Here is a 16,399-nt window from a genome sequence, read left to right on the forward strand (position 1 = left end):
TTCATCTCCTGGCTCTCCTCCCTGCTCACCGTCCTCCCTGCATTTCCCGGGCTCTCCCCTCCGCTCACCATCCTCCCTGCGTTTCCCGGGCTCTCCTCCCTGCATTTCCCGGGCTCTCCTCTCCGCTCACCGTCCTCCCTGCGTTTCCCGGGCTCTCCTCCCTGCATTTCCCGGGCTCTCCTCTCCGCTCACCATCCTCCCTGCATTTCCCAGGCTCTCCTCTCCGCTCACCGTCCTCCCTGCGTTTCCCGGGCTCTCCTCCCTGCATTTCCCAGGCTCTCCTCTCCGCTCACCGTCCTCCCTGCGTTTCCCGGGCTCTCCTCCCTGCTCACCGTCCTCCCTGTGTTTCCCGGGCTCTCCTCTCCGCTCACCATCCTCCCTGCATTTCCCGGGCTCTCCTCTCCACTCACCGTCCTCCCTGCATTTCCCGGGCTCTCCTCTCCGCTCACCATCCTCCCTGCATTTCCCAGGCTCTCCTCTCCGCTCACCGTCCTCCCTGCGTTTCCCGGGCTCTCCTCCCTGCTCACAGTCCTCCATGCGTTTCCCGGGCTCTCCCCTCCGCTCACCGTCCTCCCTGCGTTTCCCGGGCTCTCCCCTCGGCTCACCGTCCTCCCTGCGTTTCCCGGGCTCTCCCCTCGGCTCACCGTCCTCCCTGCGTTTCCTGGGCTCTCCCCTCCGCTCACCATCCTCCCTGCGTTTCCCGGGCTCTCCCCTCCGCTCACCGTCCTCCCTGCGTTTCCCGGGCTCTCCTCCCTGCATTTCCCGGGCTCTCCTCTCCGCTCACCGTCCTCCCTGCGTTTCCCGGGCTCTCCTCCCTGCATTTCCCGGGCTCTCCTCTCCGCTCACCATCCTCCCTGCATTTCCCAGGCTCTCCTCTTCGCTCACCGTCCTCCCTGCGTTTCCCGGGCTCTCCTCCCTGCTCACCGTCCTCCCTGTGTTTCCCGGGCTCTCCTCCCTGTATTTCCCGGGCTCTCCTCCCTGTGTTTCCTGGGCTCTCCTCTCTGCTCACAGTCCTCCATGCGTTTCCCGGGCTCTCCTCTCGGCTCACTGTCCTCCCTGCGTTTCCCGGGCTCTCCTCTCTGCTCACCGTCCTCCCTGCGTTTCCCGGGCTCTCCCCTCGGCTCACCGTCTTCCCTGCGTTTCCTGGGCTCTCCCCTCCGCTCACCATCCTCCCTGCGTTTCCCGGGCTCTCCTCTCCGCTCACCGTCCTCCCTGCGTTTCCCGGGCTCTCCTCTCCGCTCACCGTCCTCCCTGCGTTTCCCGGGCTCTCCTCTCCGCTCACCGTCCTCCCTGCGTTTCCCGGGCTCTCCTCTCCGCTCACCGTCCTCCCTGCGTTTCCCGGGCTCTCCTCTCCGCTCACCGTCCTCCCTGCGTTTCCCGGGCTCTCCTCCCTGTATTTCCCGGGCTCTCCTCCCTGCGTTTCCCGGGCTCTCCTCCCTGCTCACCGTCCTCCCTGTGTTTCCCGGGCTCTCCTCCCTGCGTTTCCCGGGCTCTCCTCCCTGCTCACCGTCCTCCCTGTGTTTCCCGGGCTCTCCTCCCTGTATTTCCCGGGCTCTCCTCCCTGTATTTCCCGGGCTCTCCTCCCTGTGTTTCCTGGGCTCTCCTCTCGGCTCACCGTCCTCCCTGCGTTTCCTGGGCTCTCCCCTCCGCTCACCATCCTCCCTGCGTTTCCCGGGCTCTCCTCTCCGCTCACCGTCCTCCCTGCGTTTCCCGGGCTCTCCTCTCTGCTCACTGTCCTCCCTGCGTTTCCTGGAATGCTCTTTCTGCCCTTCCTGGCTGACTTGGGGCCCTGCTGGAGCCCACTGGCAGGCACAGGCTCTTCCTTGTCACTTCCTCTAAGCCTTCAGCTAGCAAAGTAAGTAGCTTCCTCCTCCTAGCTCCACCCCCACCCTTTGTTATCTGCCACTTTTCTCACAAGCCTGAAGACTGATCTGTTTGCCTGTGTGCCTCCCTGGTTAGACTGGAGCTCCTTGAGGGCAGGCCCACATCTCCTTGCAGATGCTGTGTGCACACAGCCCAGGTGCCTGTTGATCATACTGACCAGGAGCGGGGGCTGTGCCTCCTCGGACCAGGGGAGAGCTTCGTTCTGTGCCTTGACAGCTTTTTCCTTGAAACTATATGAATTGTATTGAAAATTGACAGTGATGAGTCATATCTACGCAGCGCCTCCAGGACCGGAGTGGAAAGCTGCAGATGGGTCTTGCAGGCCAAGTGTGGCTCTTCACTCCGTTTGCCCGGCAGGTCTCAAACAGGGAGTGGGCGGGACCCTCTGGCGGTGGGCAGGTGATTTACTGGCTGGGAAGCTTCCGTGCTGATTTCACTGAACGGCCGGCGAATGCCTGGGCGGGGCGGGGAGTAGCCGCCCTCAATCCCCGCCCGGAAGGGGCCGCGGGGGTCGCCGAAGCCGGCCCCATTTCGCCGTCCAGGCGCCGGGGTGGTGGGCGTGAGGCCCGGGCGCGGCTGACCCCGGCCGCCCCGAGCGTGGGCTGCAGACCCAGCGGCCTGGGCAGCGCCCCATCCCCGCGGGCGCCCTGTCCCCGAAGTTTCTGTGCTTTGCCGCCTGGAAGCTCCTGTTGCGAGGAGGCTACGGAGATCCCAGCGCCCCAGCGGGAGGCTCCGGCTGCGGGGCGGGGGTCGGGCCGGAGGCGGGGCCCGGGCCGGAGCGCGGCCCGGCGGCGGGCGGCGGGGCGATCCAGGCCGCCTTTTGCAGCCGCCCGCGGCCGTGCCGGGCTCTGCGCGCGGCGCTCCAGCCTCCTCCCCCGGCGGCGGCGGCGGCGGCCGCCCCAGCTCCGCGCCCCCCGCGCCCCGCGCCGCGCGGCCCCGCCGCGGTCACACGCCGAGCCGCCCGCGGCCGCCGCCGCCCTGCGCTTTGTGGAACCGGCGCCGAGTGACAGGCGGCGGCCTCTCTCCCGCCTGGACCCCGTCGCTCGCCCGTGGCTGCCCGGCTCGGCCGCGCGGGACTGGCTGGGAGCCCCGAGGTGGGGGCCGGGGAGGGGGCTGCTCGCGGGAGCGGGACAAAGTGAAAGTCTGCGGCCGGGCTGGGGGCAGTGAGACTGCTGCGAAATGGAGGGGCGGGAAGGGTGCGGGGCTCGGAGTGGCTCTTCCTGCCGGTGATGGCGGGGCCGGCCCGGTGGGGTCGGGCTCCCGGGGGCGTCCGCGGTGTCGCTGCCCCCGGCGCCTCCCTGGCGCATTCCTGGGGCCGAGCGGGGCCTTGCGGCTGCTGGGGTGCTTTCCGGGCAAGCGTCCCCGGGTTTGGCCCTGTGTCCCCTCTTTGCCGACACTTGCGGGAAGCTTCTCTCCCAGGTGGACCGCGGGGTGCCTGGACCCCGGGTCCTCCGGCCGGGTTGCGGGAGCCTCCCCGCTCGGATTCCCTGGCTGGGACTTGGCCGTGGCGGTTTTTCTGCTGATTGCAGATCTCTCTGCTTTGCTGACATCCTGTTTTGTTTTTGGTTTTACATCCTGTTTGTTGTTTCTTTTTATCACAGAAACGCTTCGTTAAGGGGCTCCGGCAGTACGGCAAGAACTTCTTCAGAATCAGGAAGGAGCTGCTTCCCAATAAGGAAACCGTGAGTACAATTGAACTTTATGTAACTTGGTTTTCTCTCTGCTCCTGCGCTTCTCCGCATTTGATCTCTGAAATGGTTTCCTTTAACCCTGTGCTGTGCTGGCGCTCAGGCCCGGGGAATGCCGTCTGCTTCCCGGAGTTAACATCGGATTTTAAATTCAGCGGCTGAAATGGGAAGTGTCCTTTATCACTAGTTTGGGAACGGGCAAAAGCCGTCAGCCAAGCAGACAGTGCAATTATAAGAGGTTTGGAGCTTACAGTAATGCCTGGTGGATTTTCTCCTTTATTTAATGTTGGCATGCTTTGAAGAGTAAGTTTTGAACTATTTAAGAGTCTAGCCCTGAAAGTTTGTACTGTTCACTGGACAGACACACAAGGGTTAAATGGAGCTTTGTAAAAATCAGTTTGCTATCTCTCAGAGCTGGGGGTCAGATCTGACAGACAGTGTGATAAACGTGCCTCAGGAGGGTTTGCTGAGAAGGAGGGAGCTTGGTGTCCTTTGCTGGGACTGCCGCCCTCCTGGTCTTCTAGGTGGAGTTGAGGAGGGCTGGGCAAGAGCCTGGAAACAGGATGGCGTGGGAGGCTGGACACCCTCCGTGGTGTGCATCCGCCTCTACTCTGGCCTGCTTTTCAGGGAGTGGAGGGGAAAGATGCATGAAGATTATCCATTGACTTTTTAGCAACGGATTTCCTCTTATTTGATATGTAGTTTTCTCTCTTTTTGAACAGACTGTTTACCTGAGCACTCACTATACAACCTTAAGGACAGTGCAATGCTTATAGGGAAAAGTGTTGTGAGATGCAAGTATCCCCTGTACAGTTGGTGATTTGCATCAGTTAACACTTTAAATGTTTACTGTATGTCTAGATACGCTGAGATGGGTCATATTGGGAATGGTTTAAAAATGGAAAGAAAGAAAACTTAACAGATATTAAAATGTGTTATGGAAGAAATCTGTAATCGGCTTACCTCTTCAGAACTGTTTGGAAAGAGGTAATTAATGTGGAACATGAAAGAAATACTTTTAAGTTTTCTGGGATTTCAGTTACTTGAAGTTTTACACTTTTTTTTTAAGAGAGATTACGTTTTTTAAAAAAGGGTTTTTTTAAAAATAAAGATTTATTTTATTTATTCGAAAGAGAGAGAGGTAGAGAAAGAGGTCTTCCATCTGCTGGTTCACTCCCCAAATGACTGCAACACCTGGAGCTGAGCCGGTCTGAAGCCAGGAGCCAGGAGCTTCTTCTGGGTCTCCCACGTGGGTGCAGGGGCCCAGGGACTTGGACCATCCTCTGCTGCTTTCCCAGGCACATTAGCAAGGAGCTGGATCAGAAGTAGAGCAGCTGGGACTTGAACTGGCGCCCATGTGGGATGCTGGTGCTGCAGGCTGGGGCCTTAACTGCTGTGCCACAGCGCTAGCCCCTGCATGTATTTTTTAAAAATTAAAATGCTCTACCCAAGTGTAGGAGTTCTGGTTTGCGTGAAAAGAAAGAGAACCTCAGTGAGTAGATTTGTCCTGCAGATCTGTCAGCCCCTTTCTAGCCGCTCTGTGAAGCTTTATCTATCTTTGTGCAAGAAATATCTTGCAGTCTTATGTGGTTTAAAAAATAAACTTAAAATAGCATGAATAAGTGTTCTGTCATTTGGAAATGCCAGCTGGATTTATGTGCATTTATTAGCATTCTCTCTCCCTGTTGGAAACAGATCTGAGTAACCTTTAACCTAGGCAAGGCTCTTTTAATCTAGAAATTTGAAAATTAGTTTCTTCTGATCCATTTTTCTGCTCTGGGTTGTCCCTTCTTGTTACTGGTGACGCCTGACTCGGTAGATGGTGTTTTCTCCCACAGAGGCCTTCTCAGCCTGTGGGTTGGTTTCTGGGTGCCTCGTCTGAACCTTTCCCCACCCCTTCTCTGGTGAGGCTCATCCCCTCTGCTCCCTTCTCCTGGGGCACCCACAGCCTTCCTGTTCCCAGCCTGTCCGTGAGGGCGCCACCCTTGGAACTAAAGGCAGGGTTGCTTGCAGCAGTAGAGGATGTGTTGTGGCTGACATTTCTAAACATTCCTAGTGTCCTGCTGTCTTGCATTGCATTGCAGGGCTAGTAGTGGAGGAAACCTGTATGGATTCTAATCAGCTGGGAGAGGCACTCATGCATATTTGCCTTAGTTATCAAGGTAGCCAAGGTAATCATTCACAGCCCACAGGGAGGGGGAGACCAAAGGTTATTTTCCCTTTTTTTGGGGGGGGGGGCAGCACAAAAGATGAGAACATTTACAGATGCCGGTGTTCTTGGTTAGACTTCTTGGTAGGAGTCTTATAGGTACACTCCCTGTAGACAAAGCGTTGCCTGTGATCTAGATGCCTTCCACATTCTCTTCTACCTGCCAGAATTACTAAGTCATTTCTTTGCTATTCTCAAGTGACTTGAAACATCAGAAGGGTGTCTGTGTCCAAAGAGCGCGCCTGATTGGGCGCGGAGAGAGGGTCACCAGACCCTGTTCTATTCTTGGCCTTACTGGTGATCATAGCGCTTGGTGATCTCTTGTCAGCTGTGCATCTGCATAAAAGGTGCTTCTTTGCATGAGGATTTCATACGTGCACAGTTCTTGCTGCCTCTGTCGCTTGCTATGGGGCCTTAGGTCGATTGTTCAACCCCTGTGTCTTTTAACTTCCATATCTCTAAAATAAAGTGACCATTCCTGCCCCTTAGAATTGTCTGAGAATTAAATGAGATGTCTGTACGGAGTACATAAAAGCCCTTGAAAATGATGGTTCTTCCCATCTCTACCTCCAAAAACTATATAAAGTAGCTAAATGCATGAAAAATACAGAATCACTTTCTGTCTATAAATATATTGAACCTGTGTGAAAAGGAGTTATTAGGGGCTGGCGTTGTGGTGTGTGGGCTGGCATCCCATATTGGCACTGGTTCGGGTCCCGGTTGCTCCACTTCCAAGCCAGCTCCCCGCTAGTGCTCCTGGGAGAACAGTGGAAGATGGCCCAAGTACTGGAGCCCCTACCATTCATGTGAGAAAGCTGGATGAAGCTCCTGGCTCCTGGCTTCTGCTTGGCCCAGTGGATGGAATGTCTATCTCTCCTTCTGTCTCTGTAACTGTCTTTCAAATAAGTAAATAAATGAAAAGTTACCTGGTTTTCATTCATCTGTCTTGCCGAAACCCTTTAATCAGAACTCTGAGGAGGTGGAGGACCTGCGTGCCCGGCTGGGGGGGGGGGGGGTTCTTCGCTCTGCATGCTTGCTTGAGGAGACGGGCTCTGCAGGTGGCTCTGCACCCATGTCAGCCAAGGTTCCTGGTGAGTGTGGACCAGAATGGCAGTCCTAGCTCGTTTGGTTTTGGGTATTTATTACAGAGGAGTTAAATCTGGCTTTTCTGTGACTACTGCTGCACACTGAGGTGGGTAGTGACTCTGATTGTGGAAAACCACTGTTTATAGAGGTTTCGTTGGATGGGTATTGCGTGTTAACCTCATGGTACCCAAGAGAGTAACTTCGAGGCAGGTCTTCGTAGTGTGGTGGTTTTGCAAACATCCTGTGGGTTATTGCCCTCCGCATTTCACCCTTCTCTGTGAGCATTTCCTCCTGTGGGTGCTCTTTTGAAATGTGTGAGTAGTAGGTGAAACAGGGTGAGGAGTCTTGGCAGGACCTCTCAGGCTCACCCTGTCACTATACCTCTTCTCTCTGAAGCCACTGCTTGTCATAACCCTTGTCAGAGTCGCGGACATCAGTCCGTTCCTACCAGCCCCTGCGTGTCGTGCCCCGAGCTCCTGAGCAGTGGGGACTCAGGCCCGCTCTGCACCAGCACTTCGTCTGTGAGTGGATGGAGTCAACCCTCAGTCCCTAGAGGGAACCTGTGTTATGAATGATATAAAATCGTGAGTAGCCCCAAATGATTTTTGATTTGATTTTTATTAATGTCCCAGTTTCCTTTAAAATCGTGAGATGATTATTACATAGCACTTACTCAAAAAGTTCATGGAAGATGTGCTTATGGAAAACTATAGATGGATTTCAAAACTCTTCACCAAAATGGACAACCTTTAATTCCAGTTCCGTTTTCCATGAATGTGTTTTGGAAGGCCGCTGTGTATCTCCTCTTACTCTGGTACTTGGACGGAACACGTCTGTGGCCTCTGTGTGGCCCCGCCTGCTGTCACTCTCATTGGGTCAGAGACAGCGTGCGCTTCTGCAGTGACCAGGCTGGCTGCTCTTGTCTCAGGGTGCCAGGCTTAGCGAGGAGACGGATTGACCTGCCTGACTTGAAAGAGGGAAGAGGTACCCCTAAAGTGCCAGCCTCTGGAGGGGGCAGAGGTGAAGGACCCCTCTTTAGTTTTATTTTTGATCACCCAGCCCAGTGGAGATTAAGCTCATGTTATTTGTTGTTGTTGTTGTTGTTGTTGTTGTTTGATTTTTTTTTTTTGACAGGCACAGTGGACAGTGAGAGAGAGAGAAAGGTCTTCCTTTTGCCGTTGGTTCACCCTCCAATGGCCGCCACGGCTGGCGCACCGCGCTGATCTGATGGCAGGAGCCAGGTGCTTCTCCTGGTCTCCCATGGGGGGTGCAGGGCCCAAGCACTTGGGCCATCCTCCACTGCACTCCCGGGCCACAGCAGAGAGCTGGCCTGGAAGAGGGGCAACCGGGACAGAATCTGGCGCCCCGACCGGGACTAGAACCTGGTGTGCCGGCGCCACAAGGTGGAGGATTAGCCTAGTGAGCTGCGGTGCTGGCAAGCTCATGTTATTTGTAAGCTCAGTTGGTGATGCATTAGTATTTACAATCCTAGAAACTGACTTTCTTACATTTTCAGAGCACAGCATTTAATATAATTCAGTTTTTTAAAGTTTTGGGTACTCCCGTGCCATTCCAGCCCTGCAGGGAGCAGTCGTCACCATGGGGAAGGTGCCTGCGTGCATGGCAGTGTGTGCCAGGGCCCCACGACGTGAGCACAGGGTCGGGGGGCTCCTGGAAGGCTAATTAGAGAGTGTGGTGTTCCATCCGGGCTTTGAAGGAGGATTTATTCTGACAGGCCATGGTTGGGGGGACGGGGAAAAGCAGCTCTCACGCTGCAAGGCGTGGAGGCGGGGCATTGGAAAGCATGCCCAGCCAGGCCCGGTGTGCGGGAGCTGATGCAGTAGGACTCACACCAGAGACACAACTTGGAATGGACTTTGGGGGCCCTGAATTCCCTCCGAAGAGTGTGTTTGGGTGAGTGGAGTGGTGGCACGCGCTGAAGGGCTTCTAAGTGAGGGCATCTGAGGTGAGCTGTGGAGCGTGTGCACAAGAGGGGAGCCAACGCAGCGGCTCTTGTAAGAGGACAGGGAAATAGGAAGCTGAGCGCTGACTTGAATGGAAGCCTGCCGGTTACCCGGATTTTCTCTGTTGAGAATGGGCCACTGTTGACTGGATTTGAACCAAGAGCCCAGGGAAGGGCAGCTGGTTTTGATACGTTTTTGACTTTGAGTGATGAGATGAAAAGTATTGGAGATTTAAATTTTTACTTTTGAGAAAGAACATGAATATCAACCACCTTTCTCAGCCACATTTCTGGGTGTGAATTCTATTAAATACGGACATAACTACTGGATATTAATTATCCCTTTCTTCAGGCAAAATATTATTAGCATAAAGTATATTCCTCCAGCAAAGAGCAAATACTGTTGAGAAAGGACTTTAAGACTGAGTAATCAAGATTCTGTTAATATTAAGAGGTTAAAAATGACTCCAGCATTTGATAGGAGCTTTCTGCATGAAGTTTTATTTAACTTCAGATTATAACCCTCGATAAACAACTTCCTAGCCTCATTAATGCTTAATCTAAGGTTACGCAACACGGTGTGGACTTCCTGAATAGGCTGAGATGGCACAGCGGCACACGAGGCCTCTCTGGTTTCTGAGGGTGCAGTTCTGCGGCTGATGTGCTGTGTCCTTGCTTCTGGTCAGCATCAGCACCCCTCCCCTGGGAGCTCGCTAGGACTGCAGCCTTGGGGGCCACATCCTCGAACCAGAAGCCGAGTTTCAATGCCCTCCCCAGGGGACTCAAAAGTACAGTAAAGTTTAGGAAAGATTGCTGTTTACAGTAGCGCAGAATCCCAAGCCGCTAGCACATTCTTTTGTCAAATAGTGTTGTCTTTAATCTGTTAAATGGTGGTCTTCTGTACTCTTAAAGCTTGATTTTGTTTTTCAAGTTATTAGAAAGTATTTTTTTTTTTTTTTTGACCGGCAGAGTGGATAGTGAGAGAGAGAGACAGAGAGAAAGGTCTTCCTTTTGCCGTTGGTTCACCCTCCAATGTCCGCCAGGGCTGGCGCGCTGTGGCCGGCGCACCGCGCTGATCTGATGGCAGGAGCCAGGTGCTTCTCCTGGTCTTCCATGGGGTGCAGGGCCCAAGCACTTGGGCCGTCCTCCACTGCACTCCCGGGCCACAGCAGAGAGCTGGCCTGGAAGAGGGGCAACCGGGACTAGAACCCGGTGTGCTGGCGCCACTAGGAGGAGGATTAGCCTATTGAGCCATGGCGCTGGCCAAAAAGTATTTTAAACATATAGAAAAGTATGTGGGCTTTTCATTATCATTAATGGAATTTCTTTTCTTTTTTTTTTTTTTTTTGAACCTATTTTCTTTTAAATTTTATTTATTTGTTAGGTAGAGCTATAGAGAGAAAGAGAGACAGAGAGAGAGGTCTTTATCTGCTGGCTCACTCCCCAAATGGCCACAAAAACCAGGGCTGTGTCAGGCCAAAGCCAGGAGCTTCTTCCAGGTCTTCTAGGTGGGGACAGATGCCCAGAGACTTGGGCTATCTTCCATTGCTCTCCCAGATACACTAGCAGGGAGTGGGTTTGGAAGTGAAGTAGCCAGGACTGGAGCTGGTGCCTGCTGTGCCACAGTGCTAACCCCTAGAATTTCTTAAAATAGCTTCTCTTCCCATGTCCTACTCCCATTTTTCCATAGAAACAACACTAACTCCTGTTTCCTGTGAAAACCCTTGGCCTTTCTCACTGCTGTGTGGCTTGCAGTCACAGTATGTGGGTTGGTCTATGCTAGACCCTATTTCCTTTTTTTTTTTTTTTTAAGATTTACTTATTTATCTGAAAGAGTTATGGAGAGACACAGAGAGATCTTCTGCTAGTTCACTCCCCTCATGGCCACAGTGTTCAGGGCTAGACTAGGCTAGGCTGAAGCCTGGAGCCAAGAGCTTCAACCAGATTTCCCATGTGGGTGGCAGGGACCAAACACATGGGCCATTTTTCACTCCTTTCCCCAGACCGTCAGCAGGGAGCTGGATTGAAAGTGGAACAGCCAGGACACAAAACCGGCCGCCCATATGGGATGCTGGCGTCACAAGCAGCGGCTGTACCAGCTACTCCATAATGCTAGCCGTGACCCTGTTTCTGTTTCTAACAGACACCTTTTTATTTGAAAAGCTGGCATTCTTATTAACACGAGGCTTACATATGCCTTCATAGCGCTTTATTTTCAGGTGTTGCTTTTTTTTTTTCTTCAAACTGGTATCTATTATATGAAAAAGAAATATAAGTACTTGAGGGGTAGGCAGAATGGGTAAAGGGAGAGGCATTTATGTGCCATACTGTTTCTCTTAGTAGCTTGTGCTAGTACAGATAGAAACCGCTGGGATTTTCCGTCTGAGGCAGAAGTGATGGCCCTGCGTGTTGTCAGCCAGCGCTGTGATCCTCCAGCTACTCCAGGGCTGTGATCCTCCAGCTACTCCAGGGCTGGGATCCTCCAGCTACTCCAGGGCTGGGATCCTACAGCTACTCCAGGGCTGGGCTGTGATCCTCCAGCTACTCCAGGGCTGTGATCCTCCAGCTACTCCAGCGCTGTGATCCTCCAGTCCAGGGCTGTGATCCTCCAGCTACTCCAGGGCTGTGATCCTCCAGCTACTCCAGGGCTGTGATCCTCCAGCTACTCCAGCGCTGTGATCCTCCAGCTACTCCAGGGCTGGGCTGTGATCCTACAGCTACTCCAGGGCTGGGATCCTACAGCTACTCCAGGGCTGTGATCCTCCAGCTACTCCAGTGCTGTGATCCTACAGCTACTCCAGTGCTGAAGGTTTGCTCCCGTTAAAATGGAGCAGAGGCTTGAATCTGTTAATTCTGATAGTCTGAACTGCATGGATACCTGGCTGGGCAGTGGTCCAGTTTTAACTAGGGTAATCTAAGAGACTGCCTGATTCCCTTGTGTAAGGAAAGCAGTGAAGCGATTTGCATATAAGAAACTTTTGATGCTGAAGTTGGAAAGAAAAGGAGGCATTTTTAAAAAGCAGGTGATGTTTTAAACCCAGTGCCTTGGATGTTTGCTGTTCTCAGTGTGAACATCGCAGACCTGTGTCTGGCGCTCTCCTACGGATGAGAAGTAGTAGGACTGGCAGGGGAGTGCTTTAATTACATGAAGCGTGTTGCTTGTACAGAGTGCACTGTAATGAGGAACACCTTGGACTGTTAAAGTGCTGTTGACCAGTGCTGCTTAGAGGGGTTCCTACTCCTCCTACTCCTTGCTGTTGATGTTTGCTGACCCACATCTTTTAGGATTTTCCTGGATCCTAGATACCCGGGTGAGTTTTATATGGAAACATATGATATTAAAAATCCAAATAGACTCGACCATTTTATTAGCTTTTTTTAAAAAAAGATTTATTTATTTATTTGAAAGGCAGAGGTACAGAGGCAGAGAGAGAGAGAGAGAGGTCTTCCATCTGCTGGTTCATTTCACAGATGGCTGCAATGGCTGGAGCTGAGCTGATCCAAAGCCAGGAGCCAAGAGCTTCTTCTGGGTCTCCCACGTGGGTGCAGGGGCCCAAGGAATTGAGCCATATTCTACTGCTTTCCCAGGCCATAGCTGAGAGCTGGATTTGAAGTGGAGCAGCCAGGACTCAAACCGGTGCCCAAATGGGATGCCGGCACTGGAGACCAGGGCTTTAACCCACCGCACCACAGTGTTGACGTAGAAGGTTTGGTCTGATAAAGACTTCTATGTTAGGATAACTGCTTGTATTTGATGGTTTATCTACTTGGAGCTCACATTCTACGTCACAGATTTTTAAAATTTAACCTTAAAAGATATGTGAAGCCATCCTGACTTTGGAAACTCACGTTTTCAAAATACAGCTAGTCTATTAGAAAACTGGCATTAGAAATAAGCTTAAAAATGCATCTGCAATGATAATCCTTGAATAATTGGTTTCTTTTAATCTTATTTGAAGTTATGCCCTGGAGCAACAGTTAGGAAAATAAAATCGAGTAAAAATTAAAGTATTTTCTTTTCTTTTTTTATTTATTTGAAAGAATTACAGAGCGATCTTCCATTTGCTGGTTCACTCCCCAATGGCTGCAACAGCCAGGGCTGGGCCAGGTCCAACCCAGGTGCCAGGAGCTTCTCCTGGTCTCCCACATGAGTGCAGGGACCCAAGCACTTGGGCCATCTTTGGCTGCTTTCCCAGATGCAATAGCAGGGAGCTGGATCAGCAATGGAGCAGCTGGGATTTGAACCAGTGCCCATATGGGGTGCCGGTGCTGTAGACGCTTGCTTAACCTGCTGTGCCGCAGCACTGTCTCTAGTTTTGAGAAATAAAGCAAAGCATTCACCCCAGACTCACAGCTGCAGCCGGTGGGGGAGATCCCCCTCCCCAACACATTTTTGTTTCTGTTCCATATAATTTGAAACCCACCAACCACCTCACGGAAATAGGAAGACCAGGAGAAGCCTTTCCTGGGTCACCAGAATCCCGTTCAGCTAGTTTTCCTTTTGAGATGTTTAATTTCTAAGTTCAGTTTCACTATTAATGGGTCTTGTAATTTTTTCCTACCTTGGAAATAGCATTCTATGTTGTGCTCAAGTGTTGTTTTTTTTTTCAAGATTTATTTATTTATTTGAAAGTGAAGAATTATAGAGAGAGGGGAGAGGCAGAGAGAGAGGTCTTCCATCCCATGGTTCACTCCCAGTTGGCCACAACGGCCGTTGCTGCGCCGATCCGGAGCCAGGAGCCAGGAGCCAGGAGCTTCCTCCAGGTCTCCCACGTGGGTGCAGGGGCCCAGGGACTTGGGGCATCTTCTGCTGCTATCCCAGGCCACAGCAGAGAGCTGGATTGGAAGTGGAGCAGCCGGGACTATAACCTGCGCCCATATGGGATGCGGGCACTGCAGGCCAGGGTGTTAACCTGCTGTGCCACAGTGCCAGCCCCTGTTGTTTCGTTTTTTAAAAAGACTTTATTTCGAAGACAGAGCTACAGAGAGGGAAAGAGATCTCCCAACTGCTGGTTCAGTCCCCAAATGGCTGCAATGACTGGGGCTCGGCCAGGCTGAAGGGGTGTCGCTCCCCCTCTTCGTGGAGGAACGACACAGGACCCTGCGCTGTTCTTCTGTCTGCTCGGCCCTCCCCGGGTTTGCTGCTGGTTCTTCCCGGGTTGGCTACTATCCCTTCCACCTCCGTGGAAGGGCAGTTCCCCCTGGCCACATTCCCCACTTCCGCAGGGGAGCGGCACACCGCCGGCCGGCTCTCTCGGGGGCTGCACAGGCGTTCCCTCAGATGTTCCCCTTAGATGTTCCTGGTGCATGCCGTCTCTCTCCTCCTTTATAGTCCTCCTCCGCCAATCCCAACTCGGCTGCCCACATGCCGAGTACGCTGCTCTCCTCCAATCAGTAGCAAGTCCTACAGTTTATTGGTTGAACTGGAGGCAGCTGTGCGGAAGCTGTTTACTTCTCTCCCAGCGCCATATTGTGGGAGAGCAGATGCATAGAATAAGTCTCAATTCCAGCAACTCAGTCCAGTCCGGGCTGCTCCCCACAAAGGGGCACTCGTGGGGGAAGCTGGTGTCACAGGCTGCTGCTGCTGCACCCACTGTGCCACAACTCTGGCCCCCTCAAGTGGCTTAAATCCTTCTGAATCCTCTCCGTTGTGGCGTGGCAATTCCCAGGATTTGGCCACTGGTGCATCTACGCCGAGTCAGTGATGGCAACGCTGGGAGACTGGGGGAATCTTTCCACTGTGCCTGGGTCTGCTGTCTTGGACAGGACCTGTGGAGCGGGAGGTTGTGGAGGCCCCCTGGGCTTCAGGGCTTCTCTGGAGTGGCTGAGTCGCCGTTTCTGCAGGGGTCTTGGGGGGACTGCATCATGCGCCTTCTCTTCTGTGCGCTGGGTGCTGCTACACGGAGAGCCCCGCTTGTCTCATGCAGAATTGTGCTTTTTAAAAATTAATGTTTGTTTTATTTTAATATTGGATTTTGGACTCTGCCTCTTTTCTCTATGTATTTCTGCTCTGCACACATTTGCCATATACGCATTTATGTATTTATGAGTGTATTTCAAAGGTTTCATGGAAAATGGAATTACAAGTTTATTTTGGTGTAAAAAGTTTGAAATTGCTGCATATGAAGAATCTTTGAAAAGTTCACAAAAATATATATGTTTTTATTTGACAGAGTTAGACAGTGAGAGAGAGAGAGAGAGAGAGAGAGAGAAAAGGTCTTCCTTCTGTTGGTTCATCCCCTACATGGCTGCTACAGCTGGAGCTGTGCTGATCCGAAGCCAGGAGCCAGGTGCTTCCTCCTGGTCTCCCATGTGGGTGCAGGGCCCAAGCACCTGGGCCATCCTCCACTGCCTTCCCGGGCCACAGCAGAGAGCTGGACTGGAAGAGGAGCAACCGGGACTAGAACCCTGCGCCCGTATTGGATGCCGGTGCTGCAAGCGGAGGATTAACCAAGTGAGCCATGGCACTGGCCCCAAAAATGTGTATTATTAAAACTATGCATAGGTTTCAAGAAATTTTTGCATTAAAATAAACATATTTTAATTCAATTTTTCACTAATCTCTTGTTTTCTTAAGAAGCAGAAAGAGAGAGTTTACTCCCCAAATATTCTCAATGACTGTGGCTGGGCTGATTGAAGCTGGGAGCCAGGAACTCAGTGTAGGTCCTGTGGCTGGCCCACACCCAATCACTGGAGCCAGGACTGCAGCCTTCCGGGCGCTGGCAGGAAGCTAGAGACGGGACCAGAGCCGGAATGAAGCCCAGGTGCTCCGTGTGCCATGTGAGCATCTTTTCTTGGTACCTTCACTGCTAGGCTAAGCACCTGCCCCCATGAACTTTCTGAAGAACCCTGGTATTTGTCACAAATGAGGTGTGTGTCTGTTTTCATGTGTGAATAATGAGATAGAAATACATTGTAACCATGGAGATAAAACCGTTGGTCCTAAAAGAGGAAAACTCCTTAGCCTTTTTAAGGAAACATTTTCTTCATCATTTGCTGTTTCTTTGGTTTTGAGTTTGACGCTATTGTTAAGGCCAGTTGAAACTAGGATATTCTTAGTCTGTGTGATGGGCAGAAAATCCTAGCTAACACCAGTGTCAGACAACAGTCAGACTAGGACTTGGGGTTCATTGTGTTGCACTGGGCCTTCCTGTTCAGTTTATTATGGGTAGGAAGTCAGCTCTACTTCTGGCACAGCGGTTCTGTGTTCTAGAAGGAAACTTGTGTTTATTTTTCTCAACGGGTTTATTGAACCAGTCAAGAATAAAATCTTGTCATTAGCAGTGGAGTAAGCCATTAGCCAATTTCAGCTTGGCTTCAGAAGGGTCACTGAAGAGTGTGTGTTTGCACACGCACGCACACATTCACATGTGTGTGTGTGCACTGGAGGTGAGAACCAAGGGAGTGGAGGAGGGTCCCCATGGCTAGGTCCCTGCAGTGTTGTATGATTCCTGTGACTGCTGATGGATTTTTTTTTCCCTTTTAGTCTGTGAGTCACCATCATATGCCACTTTATCATCTTGAAAACAGTCCCTGGAATTTTTTATCTTGTGTCTTTGCTTAAATGAG

The 16,399-nt window shown here is 52.2% G+C and overlaps 1 protein-coding gene across 9 annotated transcripts in view; it reads left to right on the forward strand.

The window, feature by feature from the left end:
* RERE (arginine-glutamic acid dipeptide repeats) overlaps window positions 1-16,399 on the forward strand; it is a 442,889-nt gene that overhangs the window by 371,549 nt on the left and 54,941 nt on the right. For 8 of the 9 annotated variants that reach the window (XM_070079330.1, XM_070079333.1, XM_051858113.2 and 5 more), the window contains one exon: window positions 3,486-3,566. In XM_070079330.1, coding sequence (XP_069935431.1) covers window positions 3,486-3,566 — 81 coding nt within the window. Of the gene's footprint in view, window positions 1-2,322; window positions 2,979-3,485; window positions 3,567-16,399 lie in introns of those variants that run through there. The other variant, XM_051858117.2, reaches the window with a different exon arrangement.

Source organism: Oryctolagus cuniculus, chromosome 7, assembly GCF_964237555.1.
Source record: "Oryctolagus cuniculus chromosome 7, mOryCun1.1, whole genome shotgun sequence".
NCBI classification, from domain to species: Eukaryota; Metazoa; Chordata; class Mammalia; order Lagomorpha; family Leporidae; genus Oryctolagus; species Oryctolagus cuniculus.